Source organism: Epinephelus fuscoguttatus, linkage group LG24 (genome assembly GCF_011397635.1).
Source record: "Epinephelus fuscoguttatus linkage group LG24, E.fuscoguttatus.final_Chr_v1".
NCBI lineage: Eukaryota > Metazoa > Chordata > Actinopteri > Perciformes > Serranidae > Epinephelus > Epinephelus fuscoguttatus.
The window spans coordinates 6,930,025-6,950,494 of record NC_064775.1 but is presented as its reverse complement, the minus strand read 5'-3'; the positions used below and the strand labels follow the sequence as shown (position 1 = coordinate 6,950,494).

The following is a 20,470-nucleotide window of genomic DNA, read 5'->3' as shown; positions in this document are numbered from 1 at the left end:
ACACAAGAGTTGCCTTTGGTTAATTATACAGCTTTATTGTATGTTTCTTTAGTATGGACTTCTCAGTAATGAGCAGGTATCCATTGATAAGGCCTAGACTACAGTACAGGATATATTTAAGACAAGAGAGGAGAGGGTTCAAAGAGTCAGCACAAGAATGGAAGCAACTAGGGCCTTAGAGAACTTCACTGATGGAAAATGGACATGCGTGACATTTACCTCCAAGCTTAACCACAATCATCTGTATCGTCAGAGGGCTTGCTCTGACACAGATCAACACCAATCAGCAGAATGAAGCGCCCGGTCATGTGAATGTCTCGTCCTTAGATGAGTTTTCTCCTTCAAAACTCCAGCCGCCCCTCACTTAACCATCCTCATGGGGAGATTTTTGTTAAGCTCAAAACAATGATACTAATAATACTGTAAGAGTGTGCCAAGTAGAATCAACAGAGGAGAAAGTGAGCAAGGAGGACACAGATATCCTCTAAGGAAAAGGGAGGAAAAGAAGCCGAGGGGTGGAGGATAGAGATTCTGTCGTCGTCCATCCCAGTCGAAGCAGGGCGTAGGGGGGCAGAGCCCCTCTGGCACCCCTGGTTGACCACTTTGCCTCTAGGAGGACGCAGCAGCGTTGGGCTTGTCGTCACGGGTGACAGGGATGTTGCGATCGCTGCGGCCAGATTCACTCCCCACGTTGACCTTTGGCCCGGTCAGACACAGCAGACCGTCAGCTGACAGGGTGCAGGTGATTGCTGATTGGTCAACACTGGAGGGGAGGCGGTAGCGGCGGTGGAACTCACGAGAGATGTAACCGTGGTCGTCCTGAAAAACAAAGTTAATGCCACAGTGATAGAGTCAGACCAAGGAAAGACTATCCCAAAGGAACCCTTTAGCATCTTTACAAGATGCACAGGGCTTTAAAATATAACTAATGTGAACCCATTTGCAGCAATACTTGATGTTGAGAGCAAGTAACAGCAGTTACAGAGATGGACTTGAGGAAAGTCAAGGTAACGTAACATTATGTAACTGACATACCTATGTCTCGTGAAGCCAAAAGTCAACATTGTTTTAACGTAACATAAGGGTATTTACGTCACAAGACATTACATTTTGTAACAAACGTACCTGTTTTAACCCAAAATATGATCTTTTTTCTAAAGCTAACCAAGTAGTTGTGTTGCCTAAACCTAACCAGGACCATTTCACAACATTAACAACGTGTTTCAATGTATTTCAGCTGTGCGTCACAAAGATACGCTAAAGGGTGGCCCTGTGGGTCACTATCAGACGCCAAAGCGCGTGACAAAGCTTTGGTATTTGACAATCTGGGAATGAGAATAGGTTAGATAGACTTAAGCAGTGGTGTAGTGGTAGTTGCTAAGGTGGGTTTTCGCTCGGTAGTTGGGTAGGTTATATATTCCAATGGCTTTTTGGCTGATAGGTGAGTATACCATAAAAATCCAAGAACTCTGTCTTTATATAAATGGCAATAAATAAAGATGAAACTTTTGTTGTAGCATGACCAATATAGGGCCAAAATTACCCCCAAAATACCTTGCTAATGCTTTGCAAATCAAAGAATCTTGCCAAAAAGACTTGGAGACTTGGAGGTACAAACCGTCACACCAAAAGTTACCAACCTAGCACCTCCTGCAGCATATTTGAAATGTTTTGTAGCTGAACAACATCTGTATAAAAGTCATGAATTTGCCTTGTGAGGCTGTGTGTTCTAAGTGTGCTTTTAAAACGAAGTAGTCTTGTCAGCTGATACAGGATGTTAAAGGTACCCCCAGACAGGGTTGGACCTAGCACATTTGACAATAACTGCATTGTAGACAGCTTTTACCATTAAATTTTCTCTTACGCCAGTGCTCTCCACATACACTCCTCCCCATTATTTTCCTCATACCCTAAAACTTCAGTTTATAGCCCGGGGCTATTATTTGCTTAAATCACTCAACTAAACTGGCTTATTTTCGGGCCAGGCTTCTATTTGAGACAGGCTTTTAATTCCTTTCACACAAAACTGCTACACTGCAAAGATGGGAAATGCAATCGAATTGTTTATTTCGAGTCACCACTTTTTTTCATCTCTCTTGTTTACCAGACTGGTAAATATGAATGAATTATTCTTTGGTGCTCACGGAGAACTGAACAATTGAACTGTAGAGAATCTAACCGAGCTAACGATATGTGTAGCATATCCATTTTGACAAAAGTTTAAACATTTATATTTGTACAAACTATCTAAGCAGCTAACTGACGTTAGCTCCAGTGGGTAGCAAACAACCAGTTTTATACATCCAAAGAAGTTTTATAAAAATGAACTACATGGCAACCAGACTAGGTGTCTATTGAGACAGGTGTTTATTTGTCAAACGTGTAGCTGCACCAGGCTAGTAAAAGGGACTGGGCATTTAATTGGGACAGCGCTGTCATTTGAAGTTTTACGCTGTTTGTGTTTGTATATGTGCTGGTGGGGTGGTGATCACTTGTTGGAAGATTCGCCGCTGCCCCCAGACATGGATGTAGTTCGTTGTACTAAGTAATGGAATGGGAGTACAATCGTTCAGCTACAAAACACCTGGGTTACTCTGCACTGTTTAGGAAGATTGCACATAAAGAATTTCCTAACCAGGCCCACTTAACTTTTTTCTGGAGCTAAAAAGCTGAAGCCAATGTGAAAGTGCTAAAAACTGCAGTTCCTCTAATGGCCACTTGAGGCTGACTCCAGGAGCGAGTCAATCCCCATAGACCTCCATGTTAAAATGTCCAACTTTATAGCAGAAATGAACATGTTTACAGCCTGGTACAAAAAAAGTTTTGCTCTCTGTAGCTAATTTCAAAATTCCTGACACCTGTATGGGGGTGAATTTTTATATAAATCACTTGTTTACACTTTATTATGGCCCAAAGTTATGCATAATTAAGGGTGGAGCCGCTTTGAGTGCCAGGTTGTCTGCGAAGCATAGCTACAGTCTGTAAGTCAGATCCACCCCTCATTCCTTCACAGCTCCACCCTCTCATCCAAATATGGTGACGGCCAAAATGCTAAGCTCAAGTCTTCAAATCGGTAGTCTACAAACCACTGGGTGATGTCACCGTAGCTACGTCCGTTATTTTATACAGTCTATGACTTAAACCTACCAGTCTGAGATCATTAAAGCTGATGTGTGTTTGAGTTAGAGTAAAAGCTCTACCTGTCTCTCTCCATGCTTCCCCTGGATCTCCACGTAGTCATCGGTGACCTTCACACTGAGCTCATCGGGAGAGAAGTGCTTGACGTCCAGGTAGACTGTGTACTTATCCCTGTCGGACCTCACCTGTAGGACACACACAAGCATAGGGAGGCTCCATTGTATCATACGATATTGGCTTGAACCTCTCAAAGTTCAAGTTCTTAATATTTTAGAAGTGCAATTTCTTGACTTTGAGTTGGGCTTAGATGGAGAGCAACTAAAACAAAGACTGTCACTGGAATAAACCAAAGAAAATCTGGATATTAAATAGATGTACAAAGAATTGTAACAACTAAACAAGATCAGGACAGTTTTAGGAAAGAACAAAGTGCAACACTAATAACACACTGGGATGATGAGCTAGAATGTTATCTTGTTTGGAGGCAGATGAATACAATCCTTCTCTGCTTTTTTCCTATGAACATATCAGTTAAGCCAACTTATTTTTTTTAATTTCTCCATCATGGTATCATGATGTGATTCCTGACATGAAGGAACCTGATCTTTTTACCTCAGAGGTGCCGGAGTTGGAGGAATCCATAAAGTTGCGGAACAGCGACTGTCTGTAATAGGGGCTGATGGTGGAGGTGGTGTAAGGGAAGAAGTCGTAGTCAAAAATGCCCTCTCCAAAAAACTGGTCAAAGAGTCGGGCAGGGTAGACAGAGCCCAGGGCACGTCTGAACCAAGGGTGCTGGATGGCAATATCCATAGTGACTGGAGACAGTTTGGTCTAGCTCGGCTTGGCGTGGCTCAGGTTGGCAGATGTACCTGCTCAGCTCAGAGTCCAGCAGGTGGAGGAAGGGAGGTGAAGCGGGATGAAGAGAAGAGAGTGTCGACAAAAAGCAACGAGAGAAGTGTTTCCAGAGAGCTTTGTCCTCTGCTCTCCGGCTGCCTCCTCTTTATATACCTGAGAGCCAGAAAGAGAGGCTTTAGCCACGATCCCTCTGGAATGGCATTATCTCATGGTGGGTTGGGCCCTGTCAGCAGAATCAGGGTTGAGGATGGGGGGGCACCGCTGGGTCCAGACCCTGGTGCGACCCAGTGCCACCCACACACCAGACACCCAGGGCTGCCAAAACAAACGCTGCTGGACGGAGAGGAGGGAGGAGGAGGGCATGACACAGACAATGAGGTCAGGAAGCAAACTAAAGACACAAGGGGTTTTACCTGAGTGATAATGCATCAAACAGATACACACATATCTATTCTGTCAGTTAGTCAGTGACATAATGCTGCTGTATTGTTCTGCCTGTGTGGTTGGACGGAGGGCAGATTTAGAAACAATGCTGCACAGGGTCAATGGAGCAACAACAACTGACACAGAGAAATGAGGACAGATGGTCTGGGGTGCAAACATATTAACATATCACTAATGTAGATAACTCAAGTTGAAAGAACAGCATTGTATCAAATATGCTGTGAGGTAGAGTATTATTACTGTTTTAAAGGCCAAAAATGGAAATAATTTTTTAATTGGACCAATTAAAGGCAGCCAACAGCAGGCCCTCTCGTCGCAGACTCTCCAATATTTACCTATTTAATTAATAATGAAACTGCATCCAATTTACATTAACTCACAAATAAGTTAAAGGTGCATTTTTTAACGTAAAATCACACTAAAGACCAACATGATCTCGCAGAAATGTGTAAAATGACAACACATTCTGATTGCACGCTGTCACATATCGTTGCTTTGTCAGTGGACTTTCATGGGTACATATTACGTGCTACGTATCCTCCTGCGTCTGCTGTTGATATCGGGGTGCCACAACCAATGCTGGGATGTCACTGACTAAAGCACATGGTTAGGTTTAGATAAAAAAAAAAAAACATCATGGTTTGCCACTACATTCATATGGGAAATGAACAGTGGTCTAGGGTTTGTTGGAGACTCATAGCATTGACTGTGGTATTCCTCAAGGAAGCATTCTTGGCCCAATTTTGTTTTCATTATATATCCTTCCATTTGGAAACGTCATTATCATTTTATGCTGATGACACACAATTGTACTTCTCTGTCACACCAAATGCCCCTAATGCACTACATGCTCTCATTGCCAGTGTCACTGACATTAATGTATGGATGGGTAAAAATGTTTTAAAGCTAAATGAGGCAAAAACTGAGATTATTTTAATAGGACCCAAAGTAGCAAGAGAAAATCTGCACTTTGTGTTGGGTGGCCTTAGCAAACAGATTAAAAATGCTTAAGTATTCACTCATGCTTTTATTACCAGACGTTTTGACAATTGCAATTCCCTTTTCACTGGATTACATAAAATGTCTGTAAGAAAACTACAGCTCCGTACAGAATACGGACGTTTTGTTATGCCCCTTGGTGTCTGATAGCGCTGCACAGGGCAGATTAATGTTGCAAAATGGTTGCGCAGTGCCTCTTACCTTGGGAAGCTTCAGAACAGAAGAGTGCTCCAGGGGTGGAGTGGAACTACTTCACAACAGTTATTTAAGAGCTGGAATCACTGCTTACTTTACAGATTAAGATTTCTGCATAAAAACACACTGAGGGCTTACAAAATATGATGTTTTGTTATGAATTAAACTAACTAATAGTTTACAAAGTGCATATAGATATGATAGATATCAGCCGTAGAGATGTCTGCCTTCTCTCCAATATAATGGAACTAGATGGCACTCAGCTTGTGGTGCTCAAAGCTCAAAAAGACACATTTGAAAAACTCATCAGCAATGTCTCTTTCCAGAAATCATGACCCGGTTACTCAAGATAATCCACAGACCTTGTGGTGAACAGTTTCATGTAGGAACTATTTTCTCTCTACCGAACTACATCCGCCAATGGTATCACTGTGCAGAAAGAAGCGTGCATCTACAGCTAGCTCACTTAGCACCACTGAGCTAGCTAAATTTACAGCTTAGCCGATGAAGAAGCCATTATTGTTTGCATTATTGTGCTGTAATGAGTGTAGGCCTCTGGTCCATGAGTAGATGCACACTTCCTTCTGTGCAGTGATACAGTTGATGGGTGTAGTACAGTAGAGAGGAAATAGTTCCTAATGAAACTGCTCACAACAAGGTCAGCCGTGTCCACCAGTGTTTATTGCAACAAAAATGGGTATTTTTTAACAAGAGTTGGGGATATGTCTGCTGAGTTCTTGGCGACAAAAGCAGGTATTTTGTGGGGATAAGTGGAGGGGTGTCGTCCGTCTTTACATACAGCCTATGACCTAAACGTAACCACACATTAACTGCAGCGTTGTCACATCATGAACTGAATTGTAAGAAATGTAAAGTTTCAATGTATCCGCTACATATGAAACATACAAATGTAACAAATCTGTGGCTTACACAAACATACAAGGCTAACATATATTCTGCTAATATGGGCGGAACTTTATTTGTACATTTGGATATTAGCACTACTGAAGGATCTGAGTACATCACAACTGGAGAGCTCAGCCACCATCAACGAGATTGGTTCCAGAGAAAGTGTGATGTGTAGAGGTGAGCCCAGCTACATCTACAGTAGCTGGGCTCACCTTCTTGCCCCAAGTCCAGATTTTTCACCCCATTTTGTTCCCCTGCAAAAGATGCACAACCTAAAGAAGCAGACATACAGTATGTATGTTACATAGGTACATCAACACTTGTGCAGTCTAATGTACAAACAGGCCATAGTTTGTAGCTAAGAGTGAATTCTAATGTTAAGACAAGGGTCACTTCCCATGCCTGTTGTTTCACCACCAGTGGCTTCCCGCCACCTGCATTAGTTTAATCCCACAGGGCTTTGGCCAGCCAGCACAGAGGCTTAGGCGCTCCATGCACCCACAAGCCAAGAGCAACTGGGCCAGGCAGCCAGGGCTGGGGCTGTTTTGGGGGCAGTTTGGGGAGGTTGTTGGGGTTTGTGGTAACGAGCTGCTGCAGACCGGACTTAGATGCCGTTAGACTGGCTGCAGTTCAGCAGAGTCAGCATTCTGGGTTTTTATCAATGGGACAGACAATGGCTGTGCGCTCTGTGTTTCCACAGCTCTGAAAAGCTGTTTTGGCTGACAACCTGGCAACCTGGCGGGGTGGACACGCTCATATTCATTCATAGATTTTTGCTCTCTAAAAAGAGCTAAAGTTCAAAAGGACAAACATGTAGAGCAGGCAAGCTTTAAACCCAACATCATGGTATTGGAATATCTGATGCTAAAGTCAGTCATCTTAGACTTTCCCTTAAATATGATGTGAAGAAATTAACAGGTTGAAGTCTTCTACATGTGCTCGAGACTCGTCCCAGCCAAACTGTAAATCATGCTTCCAAAGCCTCTCCCAACAAACAAGTACAATAAACTCTTAATTAAGGCTGTCTGCAAGGCATAGCTACAGTCTATAAGTCAAATCCACCCCTCGCTCCTTCACGGCATCACCCTCTCATCCAAATATGGTCATGGCCAAAATGCTAAGCTCAAGGCTTCAAATTGGTAGTCTACAAACCACTGGGTGATGTCACAGTCGATATGTCCGTTATTTTATACGGTCTATGACTTAAACCTACCAGTCTGAGATTATTAAACCATGAGCTCTTAATTCAGGCATATTCCTCACAGCTTTCAAGACTTCAACGGTAAAACCTCTTCTCAAGAAATCCATTATATCTTACTTAGAGTTAAATAGTTACAGAGCCATTTCTAATCTACCTTTTCTTGGTAAACTTTTCGAAAGAATTGTTCATCTACTCATTTTAGGAAAACTCCAAACTGGTCATTAAGCAAATGACAGCACAGAGACTACCCTACTGAAAGTTGTGAACAACCTGAGAATTACTGTGGGTGCCTGTTTTCGACGACTTCGGAGTGAGACTGGGTTGGTTTGTCAGCCTGAGTGCTAATGTATCAGAGAATCATAGTATGTGGTATTCCTCAAGGAAGCTTTCTTGGCCCAGTTTTGTTTTCATTACATGTCGTTCATTTGGAAATATCATTAGCCATCACCATGTCAATGATCATTTTTATGCTGATGACAACATTGTATATCTCTGTCACACCAAATGCCAACAATGTGGCTGTTCTTCTCTTAGACCTCAGTGTAGCATTTGATACAGTTGGCCGCAATATTTTAATAGACAGACTAAGGAAATGGGTTGGGTCAGCCCAAGTCATCACATATAGCTGCTTTGTCAGTGGACTTTAATGTCTACATATTAAGCACTAGGTATCCTCCTGCAACTGCTGTTGACATTGTGAGATGCTGCAACCAGTGTCAGGACTTCAACGAATGCACGAGGCTAGGTTTAGAAGAAAACAAGATACTCTGACTCTACGTTCATACAGTAAAAACTCCTGGATGAAAGTTTGTGGTTTGTTGGACCCATCTACCACCTCTCCTGCCTGTCCTTTAGCTCCTTATATTACATCATTACTGGTAACGTTTCAACCTGATGCTGTCCATATCATACTGCTGCGACAGGTGCCGTCCGGCCATGTTATGAACTGACACTGCCCATTTGTGTATGTGAATTTTGTCTCCCATTATATGTACAACAGAACTGCATTTGGAGGGATCTCTTTTAAGTCAGCACGGACAGGAGGAACAATTCCAGCCATAAAAACTGTTTCATGGTGCACATTTATTGGTGTGATAATAAGTTCTTGGACTTAAACATTTCTAAAACAAAGGAGTTTATAGATTTTGGATGTTACAGAGGACCCAAAGTCTTTGAAATCCGGCACTTGGGCAGTGACTTGTGGCGTCAGAAACCAACGGAAAAAGGCATCCTTTAATTTTGGCGTGACATGTGGCCAGTTGATGTTATAGTTTAACGGCTCACGGTGGCGTCAGGGGGAAATGCGGTGGGACAAAGACGAAAATTAAGGCGGTGAAAGTCCAATTGGAGCAGGCGGGAAGGGTGGTAGATGGGTCCAACAAACATTGACTTTCCCCCGAGAGACCAGTGTTTGCGTCCTGTAAGATTCTAAATCCAAACCCTGTTCTTTTTTCCTAAACCCAACCATCTGTGAAAACAGAAGTGTATCTTGAAAGAAGACAATGCATGTAACAGGCAGACCTTGACATGGCGTCCCAGAGCATCAACAACCAACGTCGTAGGGAAAGTCCATGACCAATCGTTAGTATGTGATGAGGTTGAAGTGAGAAAGCCAAAGAAAGCATTATTCGCAATAGAACTGTGGAAAGGGTTTCCGCTTACAAAAATTTAGGTACTTTTTTTGATGAACATCTTAAATTTGATGCAAACACTGCAGATATTGTGAAGCGAGGGCAACAGACACAACAGACCTTGACTGGTTTTTGCAACCCTCCAGAAAGCCTCAAGTATTTCAGCTTTTTCTGAGAGTGTTCTTGCAGGCGAATTTTCTCTGTTGCTGTCAGGGCATCGTTACGTTTTACCTGCTTGTTAAACTAATCGGTATTCAAATCTCGTATTCCCTCTGCAAGTAGTCTTTTAAATTCTCTGTAAATGTTTTTGATTTGTCAATGCTTTTTTTACTCTCTTTTATTGATAATCAGTCTAATAACTTTTTAAAAATTATTTATAGATTCCTTTATTCCACTGAACTCCTTGGCATATTTTTAATATTTATTTATTTATTTATCACTCAACCATTAATGTGTCTACATGTTACTGTATGTTATATATATATATGCAATGCAGTGTTTTTAATGTGTTTAATGACAGGTATAAAAAGAAAAGTAAAGCTTGCATGTGGCCATCAAATAGTACATATATGTATTTGGATGATGTATATTACATCCCAGCTCTTTGAGGGTTTCTCTCTACAGTCAGATCACTCTCAGAGGCCGAGCTGTGTTGCCCCCTGTTGGACTCGCCTTCAGAATAAAACTGCCAGCTCTAATCAGCAGAACCATTTGAAAGACACAGTGGGATTTTAAAAACTAGCAAAACGTTATTTGGAGAAAATGGATATTAAGTAATGTAATCATATATGTGAGTGTATATTGGTATGCATGCATTTACCACCATCATCCCACCTGGATCTGTGTATAACTCCACACTGCACCCTGCTGGAGTTTTGCTGCCGTCAGATGCGACTCGTGTTTACTGTGCTGAAGTACAAGAACAGGACTCCTGATTGCCTCAGCATGCAGCCCTTCATACACACTCCACTTACGACTGCCAGCCCACAGTGAACTAAAAGATCTCCTCTCAGCTGCTGACCACATCATAGCTCTAAGATAAGAGACTTAAGAAAAAGGCAGGGGTGTAAATATAGGCGGTTCAAGACATCAGTCCTGTTCCTATTTTTTTAAACTGTTTTCAGCAGTGACGCAAAATAAAAATCTGTGAAATTCTGCAAAGACTCCGTGTGTGCCTGTGTCTTATTTAACCAGTTATTGTTAGTGCTGTCCTCATCTTGTCCACCTCGTTTTTAAATTTGGCCCATGGCATCAATTCTCAATCAAAAATGTGTTGTGTGCCGGACAGCTGCATGTGAATGGAGCCCCTGCTGCTCCATCTTCAGCTTCCCTTGTGGCAGCAAATTGAACGCCCTGCAGAGCAGCATTACGTCTCGTATCTGTCTTTATAGACGGCCAGGTGATATAGTGTTTGCCCGAAGCCTTTTCATTGTTTGTCCCTATTGTGAAATTAAACCAAAACTCAATTTGAATTAAAGTTTATGCCCCCCGCACATCGGCTCTGATAATTAATTTAAACAAAAATGACGTGCAGTTTGGGGCTGCAGTGTGTAAAGAGCACAGAGGAGGAGGGCGAAGCTGCATGCGTCTGTTCTCTGGGATATGTTTATTATATTTACAACTTACTTGGAAGAGAATGAGGAGAGGTGGAGGACAAATTGGGAAAAGGAGAGCAAAGGACAGGATGTGAGAATGAGGAGAGGAGAGGAGAACACACTTAGCCTGATTGTTGCAACTGAACACAGTCCTACTTTGAAGTTTGGATCGTAGACTGACTGCTTGGTTTATTATTTTATTTATTCAGGATCCAGGATAATATGACGAACTCAAATCCAAAATCCAAACAGAACACCAGGCAGGAAACGGAGCAGGTAATGACACCAAGAACATGGGGGTGAGCACAGGAGTCAACACAGGAGTAACACAGACGAACTGACAAAGAACAAAGGGAAACACACACACTTTCACAGACAGCAGTTCATCTCATTTCCACTGGGTGTCCACACCTTGCAGGCTCACAAAAGGGTGCGTCTCTGACAACCAATCACATCTGTTCAAAGAAAGCATCACACCTAGCAACGGCGTCCACCACACTTCCTCCCAAAGTAAAAGTTTCTGTCCCTTCCTTGCTCAGAGTTGCTCTGAGAACTTTCCTAAATAACTCCTAAGCTATGGCTCCTGACTAAAAGTGTTCTCAGAGTGTTTGTGAATACATTCTCAGGTGTGACGGGAAGACTCTGGGAACAGGGAGGGACTAACGAGACAGGTGTGGCAGAAAACAGGCGGGAAAACCCACAAAGACAGGAAGTAAAACCAGACACGACACGTGAGGAGAGAATCTACAAAATAAAACAGGAAGCAGATGAAACATGAACGAATAACATGAAACAAACAGGATAACAGAGCACCTGCCCTGCAAAATGTCTGTGCACGGCTCTGTGAAGGACCCCAGCCTCCTCGGGATGGCGTCCGGTCCTCCGGAAGTCTTCCTCCTCTATTAGAGATCCCTGCTTTGCATCTGTATTCCAGATGATAAATGGTGTATAAAACATTATTTAACGTCCATCCATCCATCCATTATTGTCTGCCTATCCAGGGCCAGGTCATGGGGCCAGCAGGCCGAGCAGAGCACCCCAGACGTCCCTCTCCCCAGCAACTCTTTCCAGCTCCTCCTGGGGGACCCCAAGGTGTCCCCAGGCCAGACGAGATATGTAATCCCTCCAGTGTGTTCTGGGTCTGCCCCGGGGCCTCCGACCAGTGGGACTTGCCCGGAACACCTCTAACAGGAGGCGCCCAGGAGGATCCTGATCAGATGCCCGAACCACCTCAACTGACCCCTTTCGACATGAAGGAGCAGATGTCCGAACTCCTTACCCTATCTCTAAGGCTGAGCCCAGACACCCCACGGAGGAAACTCATTTCGGCCACTTGTGTCCACGATCTCATTCTTTCGGTCACTACCCAGAGCTCATGACCATGGGTGAGGGTCGGGACAGAGATGGCCCAGGCTCAGCTCCCTCTTCACCACAACAGACCGCCCTTTAATGAAGGATGACCTACTGGACACCGATATTGTCAGATTACATTTTGCATTATCAGAGGGCACCTTGCAATATAATGCAATCCTATCAAACAAGATCTTCATGTGTAATTTTGTACCCACGTCCGTCCTGGTTATTAATAGGCTGCTTGTATTGTTCAATAGATGACGAGGGAGGGAGAGGAGGAGGGAGGCACAGAGCGAAAGAGAGAGACACACAGCGCGAGCTCACAGCTGATTTCCTGCAACATGTAGATGAAGGACGGAGCAGGACACCGCTTCAACTTTCCAGTCCTCGTCTGTCCTCACTCAGCGGACACACCGACGCAACTATCTGCTCTCCAACAGAGCGCGCGACACAAACGCAGCCTCATTTACATGCGTACCAAAATAGTAACTTGTAAAAGCAGAGCAGCACAGCAGGAAGCAGCTGGGTCCACCGAGGAGGATATTATTACCGCATTTCAGCGGCGGTAGTCGTTAAACAAAGCGGGACAGAGACACCGCAGGGATGATGAGAGGCTCCGCTGCTCCGGTGGTGGAGCGGCCCGGGCTGGAGGACGTAGCCGAGGAGGAGGACGTGTTCGCCGCGGAGGGAAGCTCCAGGAGCACGCTGGAGCCCTGCAGCTGTCAGGTGTGTGTGGGTGTGGGTGTTTACTGGCATGTAAAACTGGGTGCTTCCTCTTTCCTACTTTCACCCAGCACTATCAGAACTCACGTATAATCAGAAAATAATTCAGTATTCTCAGTGGACCACCAAAACGTTTGTGACTGTTTCCTTCAGGTACCTGAGGAGCATGGCATGGAGGGGGCAGAGGAAGAGGAGGGACAGCTGTCAGTGTCCCAGATGGAGGCAGAGTTTCTCCAGCTGACCCTCAGGAAGCAGGTGTCCTACAGGTAGGGAGCACCAAACAACACAAAAAAAGTGGAATGCGACCCACTTCCTGCTAACCTGTTCGACCTGAATGCTGCACTCTAGCTCTTCCCTGACTTGTTACTGGAGGTCACATGGTGCTGTGTGTCTGTGTTTGTGGGAAAAATAACTGTTAAAGGTGCTGTGTCACATGTTGGTGTGTGTGTATTCAAAGTGAAAAGGTTAAGATCAGGTCCATCCCGAGATCAGACCTTAAGCTCTGTAACACTTCCTGACACAAACATCATCCAACATCCATTTTTGTACATATCCAATTGTTGACTATAGCTTACTTGTAACGGGATACTGTAAAGGTAGATTTATTGGTCGAGGAAGGGGATGAAGAGTTGGAGTTGGATGGAGTCGTGGTTATGAAGCCGGGGGCTGGCGTCTCAATGAGCTCCATGCTTCGTAATCCCCCAGGGCTCATATCTGGGACCATCTCGTTGTGACCCACTTGGCTCTCTTGCTGAGGAAGAAGAAAGGAAAAGAACAGGGTTTCGGGAGTAGAGTCCTGAGAACTGAGACAAACAGAAGAGAAAGGGTCAGACACACTTAGGTTACAGCAGGTGATTGAACTGATGAGGCGCAGGTGCAGGTGATTTGAATTAGTGGGAGAGAGAAGCGTGTTCTTGTTCCTGAACCTTCCTGTAACTTCATAACCACCTGTTGGCATAGCTTGTTGAGAAGGGGGCTAAATAATACTCCAAAGTCAGGCTATATTTCGGTGAGTGAACAACCGACATGACCATTTCATAAGGGGTCCCTTGACCTCTCACCTCAAGATATCTGAATAACACTGGGTTCTATCCCACTAGACTCCCTTAAACTCAAAAAGGTTTGTTCCTAGTAAATGTTTTCTGACTTACAATCAATGTACTTCTTTAAATTAAAGCTGTGGATTTGCGTTTTTAAGGACCAAACAACCAGTCTATTTGAAAAACAATGAATCACTAAACACATGTATATACAGATACACATTAAACCGTCCAGGTATTAGTTCTTGCACATCAGACTGTTAGTGTTAACCAAATATAAGTATTTGATTCCTTTACTCCAAACTGATGTAGTTGCCAGCTGGCACTGGACGTCAGTATGATGTCAGAAAGACAATGGAGTCTTACGTTGGACAGATGTTAAATTTCAGTTGGAATGAAAATAGGGGTAATGATATTTTAAATGTATAATGAGATTAGGATTTAATGTTGTGTGGATGTAATGACATCCACAGTCGCTGGGTTTTGTTCATCACACCTTATGACCAGTGTTGGGGGTGATGTGTCACTAAAGTACCCACAAAGTCCAAGTCCATTTTAATGGCCGTGTGTTCCCCATTTTCTTGATCGACTTTTCCAACAAATGCTTAGATTCTTTCTTGAAGTATTCAGGATTAAATCAAATTTCTGATTCAGTGTTTTAACGGAAATCTTTTAACTGTTTTGATCCTTTACTGTTGCTTTTATTTGAAAGCATGACATCTTCTCAGTCAGGTGGCAGATAGGCATATTTACTGCAATAACAAACTGCTCCCTCAAATGCAGCTTAAAGGTTTGACATCAGGAGTATTCATGATGTTGTCTTGGTTTTGTGTCTGTCTTTGGTGCTCAGTACTTGAAGTGGTGCACTGCATCGTCTTTGTCCTTAAAACACCTACTAACTTTTTTGAAAATACAGTTATATTCCACCAGCTATGCAGTCTGTCTGCATATGTAACCCACCATGACAAACAATCCCTATTATTATTATTATTATTCAGACTGCACATTGTTCAACTAGCAAAGAAAAAAAACAGTGTGACTGCAAACACTCACCATTCAGTTTAAAATGTCACTGTGTAAGCTCTGCCTCTAAACCCAGCAGGCCACCAGTGTTGTTTGTCGTTGATACTTGGGTGTTTTTATGCCTCTGTGCTGGTAATAGCTGTGGCCGGAGGCATTGTGTGTACAGGTTGTCTGTCCGTTTGTCCCATCCTTGTGAACACGATTGCTAAAGAACACCTCAAGGGAATTTCTTTAAATTTGGCACAGACTTCCACTTGGACTCGATGATGAACTGATTCGATTTTGCTGGTCAAAGGTCAAGTCTATGTCACCTCGTCTCATCCTTGTGAACATGATATCTCAAGAATAAACTGATTAGAATTTTGTGGTTGGTGGTCAAAGGTCAAGGTCAGTGTGACCTTGCATTTGTCTCATTCTCGTAAACACGATATCTTAAGCACACCTTAAGGGCATTTCTTTAAGTTTGACACAAACGTCCACTTGGATTGAAGAATAAACTGATTAGAATTTTGTGGTTGGTGGTCAAAGGTCAAGGTCAGTGTGATCTTACAAAATATGTTTTTGGCCATAACTCATGAATTCATATGCTAATTATGGCAAAACTACACACATGCCTAATAGGATAAAATAGTGACGTGATGACATTTAATATCCAAAAAGTCAAAGGTCAACTTCACTGTGACATCATAGTGTTCTGCATAAAACAATTTTCTGGCCATTATGCAATGTCATATCTCAGGAACAGAAGGGGATTCAATATCTGACCATCTGAGACTTGGTCAGATATTGAATTGGTGACACTAATCTTGGGTGTTCACCTTGAAACTGTGCTGATTGTATGTACATTAAACCTTACATATCCATCCATCCATTTTCATCTGCTTATCCGGAGCCGGGTTGCAGGGGCAGCAGGCCAAGTAGAACACCCCAGACATCCCTCTCCCCAGCAACACTTTCCAGCTCCTCCTGAGGGACCCCAAGGTGTTCCCAGGCCAGATGAGATAAGCATGTTCTGGGTCTGCCCCGGGGCCTCCTACCAGTGGGATGTGGCTGAAACACCTCCAGCAGGAGGGGCCTTGGAGGATCCTGATCAGATGCCCGAACCACCTCAACTGACCCCTTTCGACACAAAGGAGCGGCGGCTCTACTTTGAGCTCCCTCCAGATGTCTGAGCTCCTCACCCTATCTCTAAGGCTGAGCCCAGACACCCGACGGAGGAAACTCATTTTGGCCACTTGTATCCATGACCTCATTCTTTCGTTTACCACTCAGAGCTCATGACCATAGGTGAGGGTTGGGATGTAGATGGACCAGTAAATCGAAAGCTTTGCCTTCTGGCTCAGCTCTCTCTTCAACACGATGGACTGGCGCAGCGCCCGCATCGATGCAGACATGGCACCAAATCGCTGATCCATCTCACACTCCATTCTACCCTCAGTCATGAACAAGACCCTGAGATACTTGAACTCCCTTGCTTAAGGCAGTAACTCTCCCCAAATCCGGAGAGGGCAATCCACCAGTTTCTGCTGAACCTTACATATGCCAACATAAAAATCCCCCTTTATTTTAGTTCCTTCCCTTGGGGAGACTTCTTTACCCATAACAACTAAACCATCTCCATGTCAGCTGTGCAGCTCTGTTTGTTGACGAAGACAACATGATGTGGCTGGAAGTTCCAGAAACAACAAGTTGGACCTTTTGATGTGATTTGTTTTTGTCGATAAATATAACTTTATTGGGCCCATACTTGGCAGAGGTGTTCTCTGAAAGGCTGAATGTCGACAGACGGGCAACAAACATTCAACAAAAGAAGTCGGTGAAACAAAGCTGTCCATCTTGGTGTTGAGTTACTCTCTAAATAATTCAGTCTCTGTGTGTATTCATTGAAGGTTTGTATGTCTGTGACAACAAGGAATCATAAAACATCCAAGCTCAGTAGGGTTTGCCTGGAGCAGCGAAGGGACAGCTGTTGAGGCAGAGGCCTGTTTACAGAGGAGGAGGAGGAGGAGGGCCTACAATCAGATTAGAGACTATCACACGCCAACTGTTTCTAAGGCAACAGACAGGCCAATGTTTCATTCATGGAGAAAGCAACGACAACACCATTAACACTGCCAATACAGTGGGATGTAAGGTCAAAGTGTCCTGAAAACATACAGCGGGAACAGTTGGTTAAATCTATTTCAGATTATATCCTTCAACTGGCTGCCAGACCAACTGATTTCATCACAGGGGCTGCTGGGAAATTAACTGTTGAGGTGAGAGGAGTTGAAAGTATTTGGCTAGGATCTGCGACTGAGCTATAAGGATTCCACTTCAGTTTCTCAGTCAGTTTGGAAACGTGTCCATTACCTTTGAAAAATTTGAAAAGTGGCTTTGAAGAGAACATAAGTTTTGTTATATCGACAATATTTCGACGCTTTACCTTGCCATCAGACAGTGATTTTTGATGGAGAATTAAAGCCGTTTTATCGCTTTTTTAAAGCCAGACTCCATTGAGAAAAACAGTAATTTAACGTCACTGAACACAGGAGCTGCTGGTCTACTGCTGCCTCAATATGGTAGGTTGTTTGTGTTATTCTGTGATTCTGGCATTTAAAAGGGTTAATTTGGATTCACCGAAGTCACACCATAACACAAACTAACTAACTTATGGAGGCAGCGGTAGAGCAGCAGCTCCTCTGATCAACAAGCTAAAATTGCTGTTTTTGTCAATGGAGTCTGGTGGCTTTCACAAAAACATAAATAACGGCTTCAGTTCCCTGTCAAAAAAGTGCCGTCTAATGGCAAGGTAAAGCAGTGAAAATACTGTAAATATAGCATACACTTAAACTGCTATTGATTTTTTTTAGGTGATTTTTGTTTTGTTGCTGGCCCCCATCCACAGCAGTACATTGCTTAGCCTCTGTGTTGGGACACCTGCCTGCTTCTCCAAACTGGAGGAGTGCTGACTTAAATCTACTGTATGTAATACACTGACTATGGATCAGGAACTCATACAACCCTACTTCAAAAAGTCCGAACTCTGCCTTTAAATCTGTTAAGCAGTTCTTCCTAGGCTTGCAACGTGCCCAACAAGAACTCAGAAACACGACAAAAGACACTGGTGGCAGATTCTGCACTGCAGGCAAGCTTTCTCCTGCAGTCAAAAATATGTTTTTTATCTTGCTCCTCCATTGTACAGAATGATGTACGCACAGTGTGTTTTCACATTTCTCTGCTGGAGTTGGAAAAGTTTCTCCGTGCTCACATTAAATCTCAGTTTAACCAATGGATCTAGCAGCAGGGTTCGGAGATTATGCCTCACGCTGGCTGTGACATGGCAGTTACTCTTTTTTTAATGTCGTCTCTGTACAGTTGAGAGGAAGAGGCAAAATGATATTAAAGAAAATGTGGTTGATTCGTGCTTTCTAGAATAACATTATAAAAACAGCGTGGGATTTTGAGTCCGGCCTCTAGCTGCAGGCTATAATAAAACAATAAAAGACACTTTTAATACCTGGAAAGTGTATTTGTGAAAAGCCTATTTGATACTGAAAATGAATGCATGCCAAGCACTGAATGTGATCTTACATAATGTGTACTGATCTCCTCCTGCTCTACCTCAGATGTTTAATTAGTGTTTTGTGCTTCACTCTTTTAAACGTCGCCGCTGGTGTTTGGTTTCAGGTGTAACATTTCAGTAAGGACGGATGTTTTCTATCACTGTGCACGAGGTCAGATAGTGAGACATGGCGAAGCTGTTCATCAGCCAGCTTCTTATGTCACTGCCAGCATGAGACATAATCTCAGCATAATTTAGTATAATCAGTAATCCAGATGGGATTGTGTGTGCGTGCTGTTTGTGTGTTAGTGGTGGGGGTGGGGCAGGCTGGTCCGGCTGTCAATTCTCCTGACTCTCCACAGGAGTTATGTAACTGTCAGTGTCTGTGTCTGTGGCACTGCCACACTGTGTGTATGTGTGGGTGTGCGTACATTATCTTGTGGGAACTGCCTTTTTTCAGACCAGGTAACATACTGTGTGTTTATCAGGAAGTTGGAGGGTTTATAGAAAATATCAGCAGGGGTCGCCACAACCTTAAAGGGATAGTTCAGATTTTTTGAAATGGGGTTGTATGGGTTACTTATCCACAGACAGTATATTACATACAGTAGACGTCAGTCGGCACGCCCCCAGTTTGGAGAAGCAGGCTGGAGTACCGCTGTGAAAGCCAAGTAATGCACTGCTGTGGATGGGGTCCAGCAACAAAATGTATTTTAGCCACCTAAAAAAAATCAGTAACAGTTTTTTGGTTTAGTGTATGCTATATTTAGAGTATTTTCACTGCTTTGCCTTGCCATTAGACTTTTTCGACAGGGAATTGAAGCCGTTATTTATGCTCTCGTCGAAGCCACCAGACTCCATTGACAAAAGCAGTAATTTTATCTCGTTGAACATATGAGCTGCTGGTCTGCTGTTGCTCTGATTAGTTAGTTTGTTTGTGTAAATGTGTGACTTTGGCGAATCCAAACTAACCCTTTAAAATGCCAAAGTCACAGAGTTAAACAAACAACCCACCATTTTGAAGCAGTAATAGACCAGCAGCTCCTGTGTTCAGTGATCTTAAATTACTGTTTTTCTCAATGGAGTCTGGCTTTGAAGAGAGCGATATAACAGCTTCAATTCCCCATCAAAAATCACTGTCTGATGGCAAGGTAAAGTGGTTATTAACAGTTATTAATTGTATTTGGTGGCTAAAATATGTTTTTTTGCTGGACCCCATCCACAGCAGTACATTGCTAAGCTTCCATGTCGGGGACTCCAGCCTGCTTCTCCAAACTGGGGGTGTGCTGACTGGTATCTACTGTATGTAATACACTGACTATGGATAAGTACCCCATACAACCCCACTGAAAAAAAAATCAAACTACCCCTTTAAAGCAGGGAAACTTGAAGAACCAGTAGCTTCAGAGGAGCATTGTGACATTTGTCAAAAATTCTGGCCAACTTGCAGTTTTAGATCATTATCTCTGTGACATAAACACCACTGGTTTCAACTTTCTGCATGACCACCCTACTCTGTGCTGTCATCTGATGCTACAGACACTCTTATCTGATCCCAATTCCCAGCCTGTTTTTAGCAGGATCAGTGATTTGCTTAATGTGTCGTTGAATATGCAGGAGGCAGTTGCTGTGCTTGGAGGTGTGAGTACCTCAGAGACATGCTGTTGGACGTGCTGTGACATGATGATCGCTTTCGCCGCTGCTGGCTGATCAACAGAGACTCTTTCACGTTCACTGTGGTTTCTTGTCGTCAAGCAGCGTGAGTCAGGAACCATGTTGTTAGCAGATGTGAGGGATACGTCAGTTGAATGCTTCTCACA

General features: G+C 43.4%; 2 protein-coding genes across 2 annotated transcripts in view; one reads left to right on the top strand and one right to left on the bottom strand.

The window, feature by feature from the left end:
• Nucleotides 1-9: 9 nt before the first annotated feature.
• cryaa (crystallin, alpha A) lies at nt 10-4,130 on the bottom strand. The gene is made up of 3 exons (XM_049570667.1): nt 3,751-4,130; nt 3,201-3,323; nt 10-819 (listed from the first exon to the last, which is right to left on the bottom strand). Exons 1-3 carry the CDS (start codon nt 3,946-3,948, stop codon nt 610-612), a joined length of 531 nt encoding a protein of 176 aa, XP_049426624.1. The 5' UTR covers nt 3,949-4,130; the 3' UTR covers nt 10-609.
• An 8,460-nt stretch (nt 4,131-12,590) lies between these two features.
• Nucleotides 12,591-20,470, top strand: part of LOC125885077 (diacylglycerol kinase zeta-like) — a 152,547-nt gene continuing 144,667 nt past the window's right edge. Inside the window, exons 1-2 of the mRNA XM_049570506.1 lie at nt 12,591-13,046; nt 13,197-13,309. Coding sequence (XP_049426463.1) covers nt 12,924-13,046; nt 13,197-13,309 — 236 coding nt within the window. The 5' untranslated portion in view covers nt 12,591-12,923. The remainder of the gene's footprint in view (nt 13,047-13,196; nt 13,310-20,470) is intronic.

What these genes read in the sequence shown, in the direction of transcription:
- cryaa (XM_049570667.1), bottom strand. Translation starts at nt 3,948, where the DNA reads ATGGATATTGCCATCCAGCACCCTTGGTTCAGACGTGCCCTGGGCTCT. An exon ending in CCAACTCCGGCACCTCTGAG is followed by an intron (nt 3,324 to 3,750) that starts GTAAAAAGATCA and finishes TGTGTCCTACAG; the next exon opens with GTGAGGTCCGACAGGGATAA. An exon ending in GGAAGCATGGAGAGAGACAG is followed by an intron (nt 820 to 3,200) that starts GTAGAGCTTTTA and finishes TTTGTTTTTCAG; the next exon opens with GACGACCACGGTTACATCTC.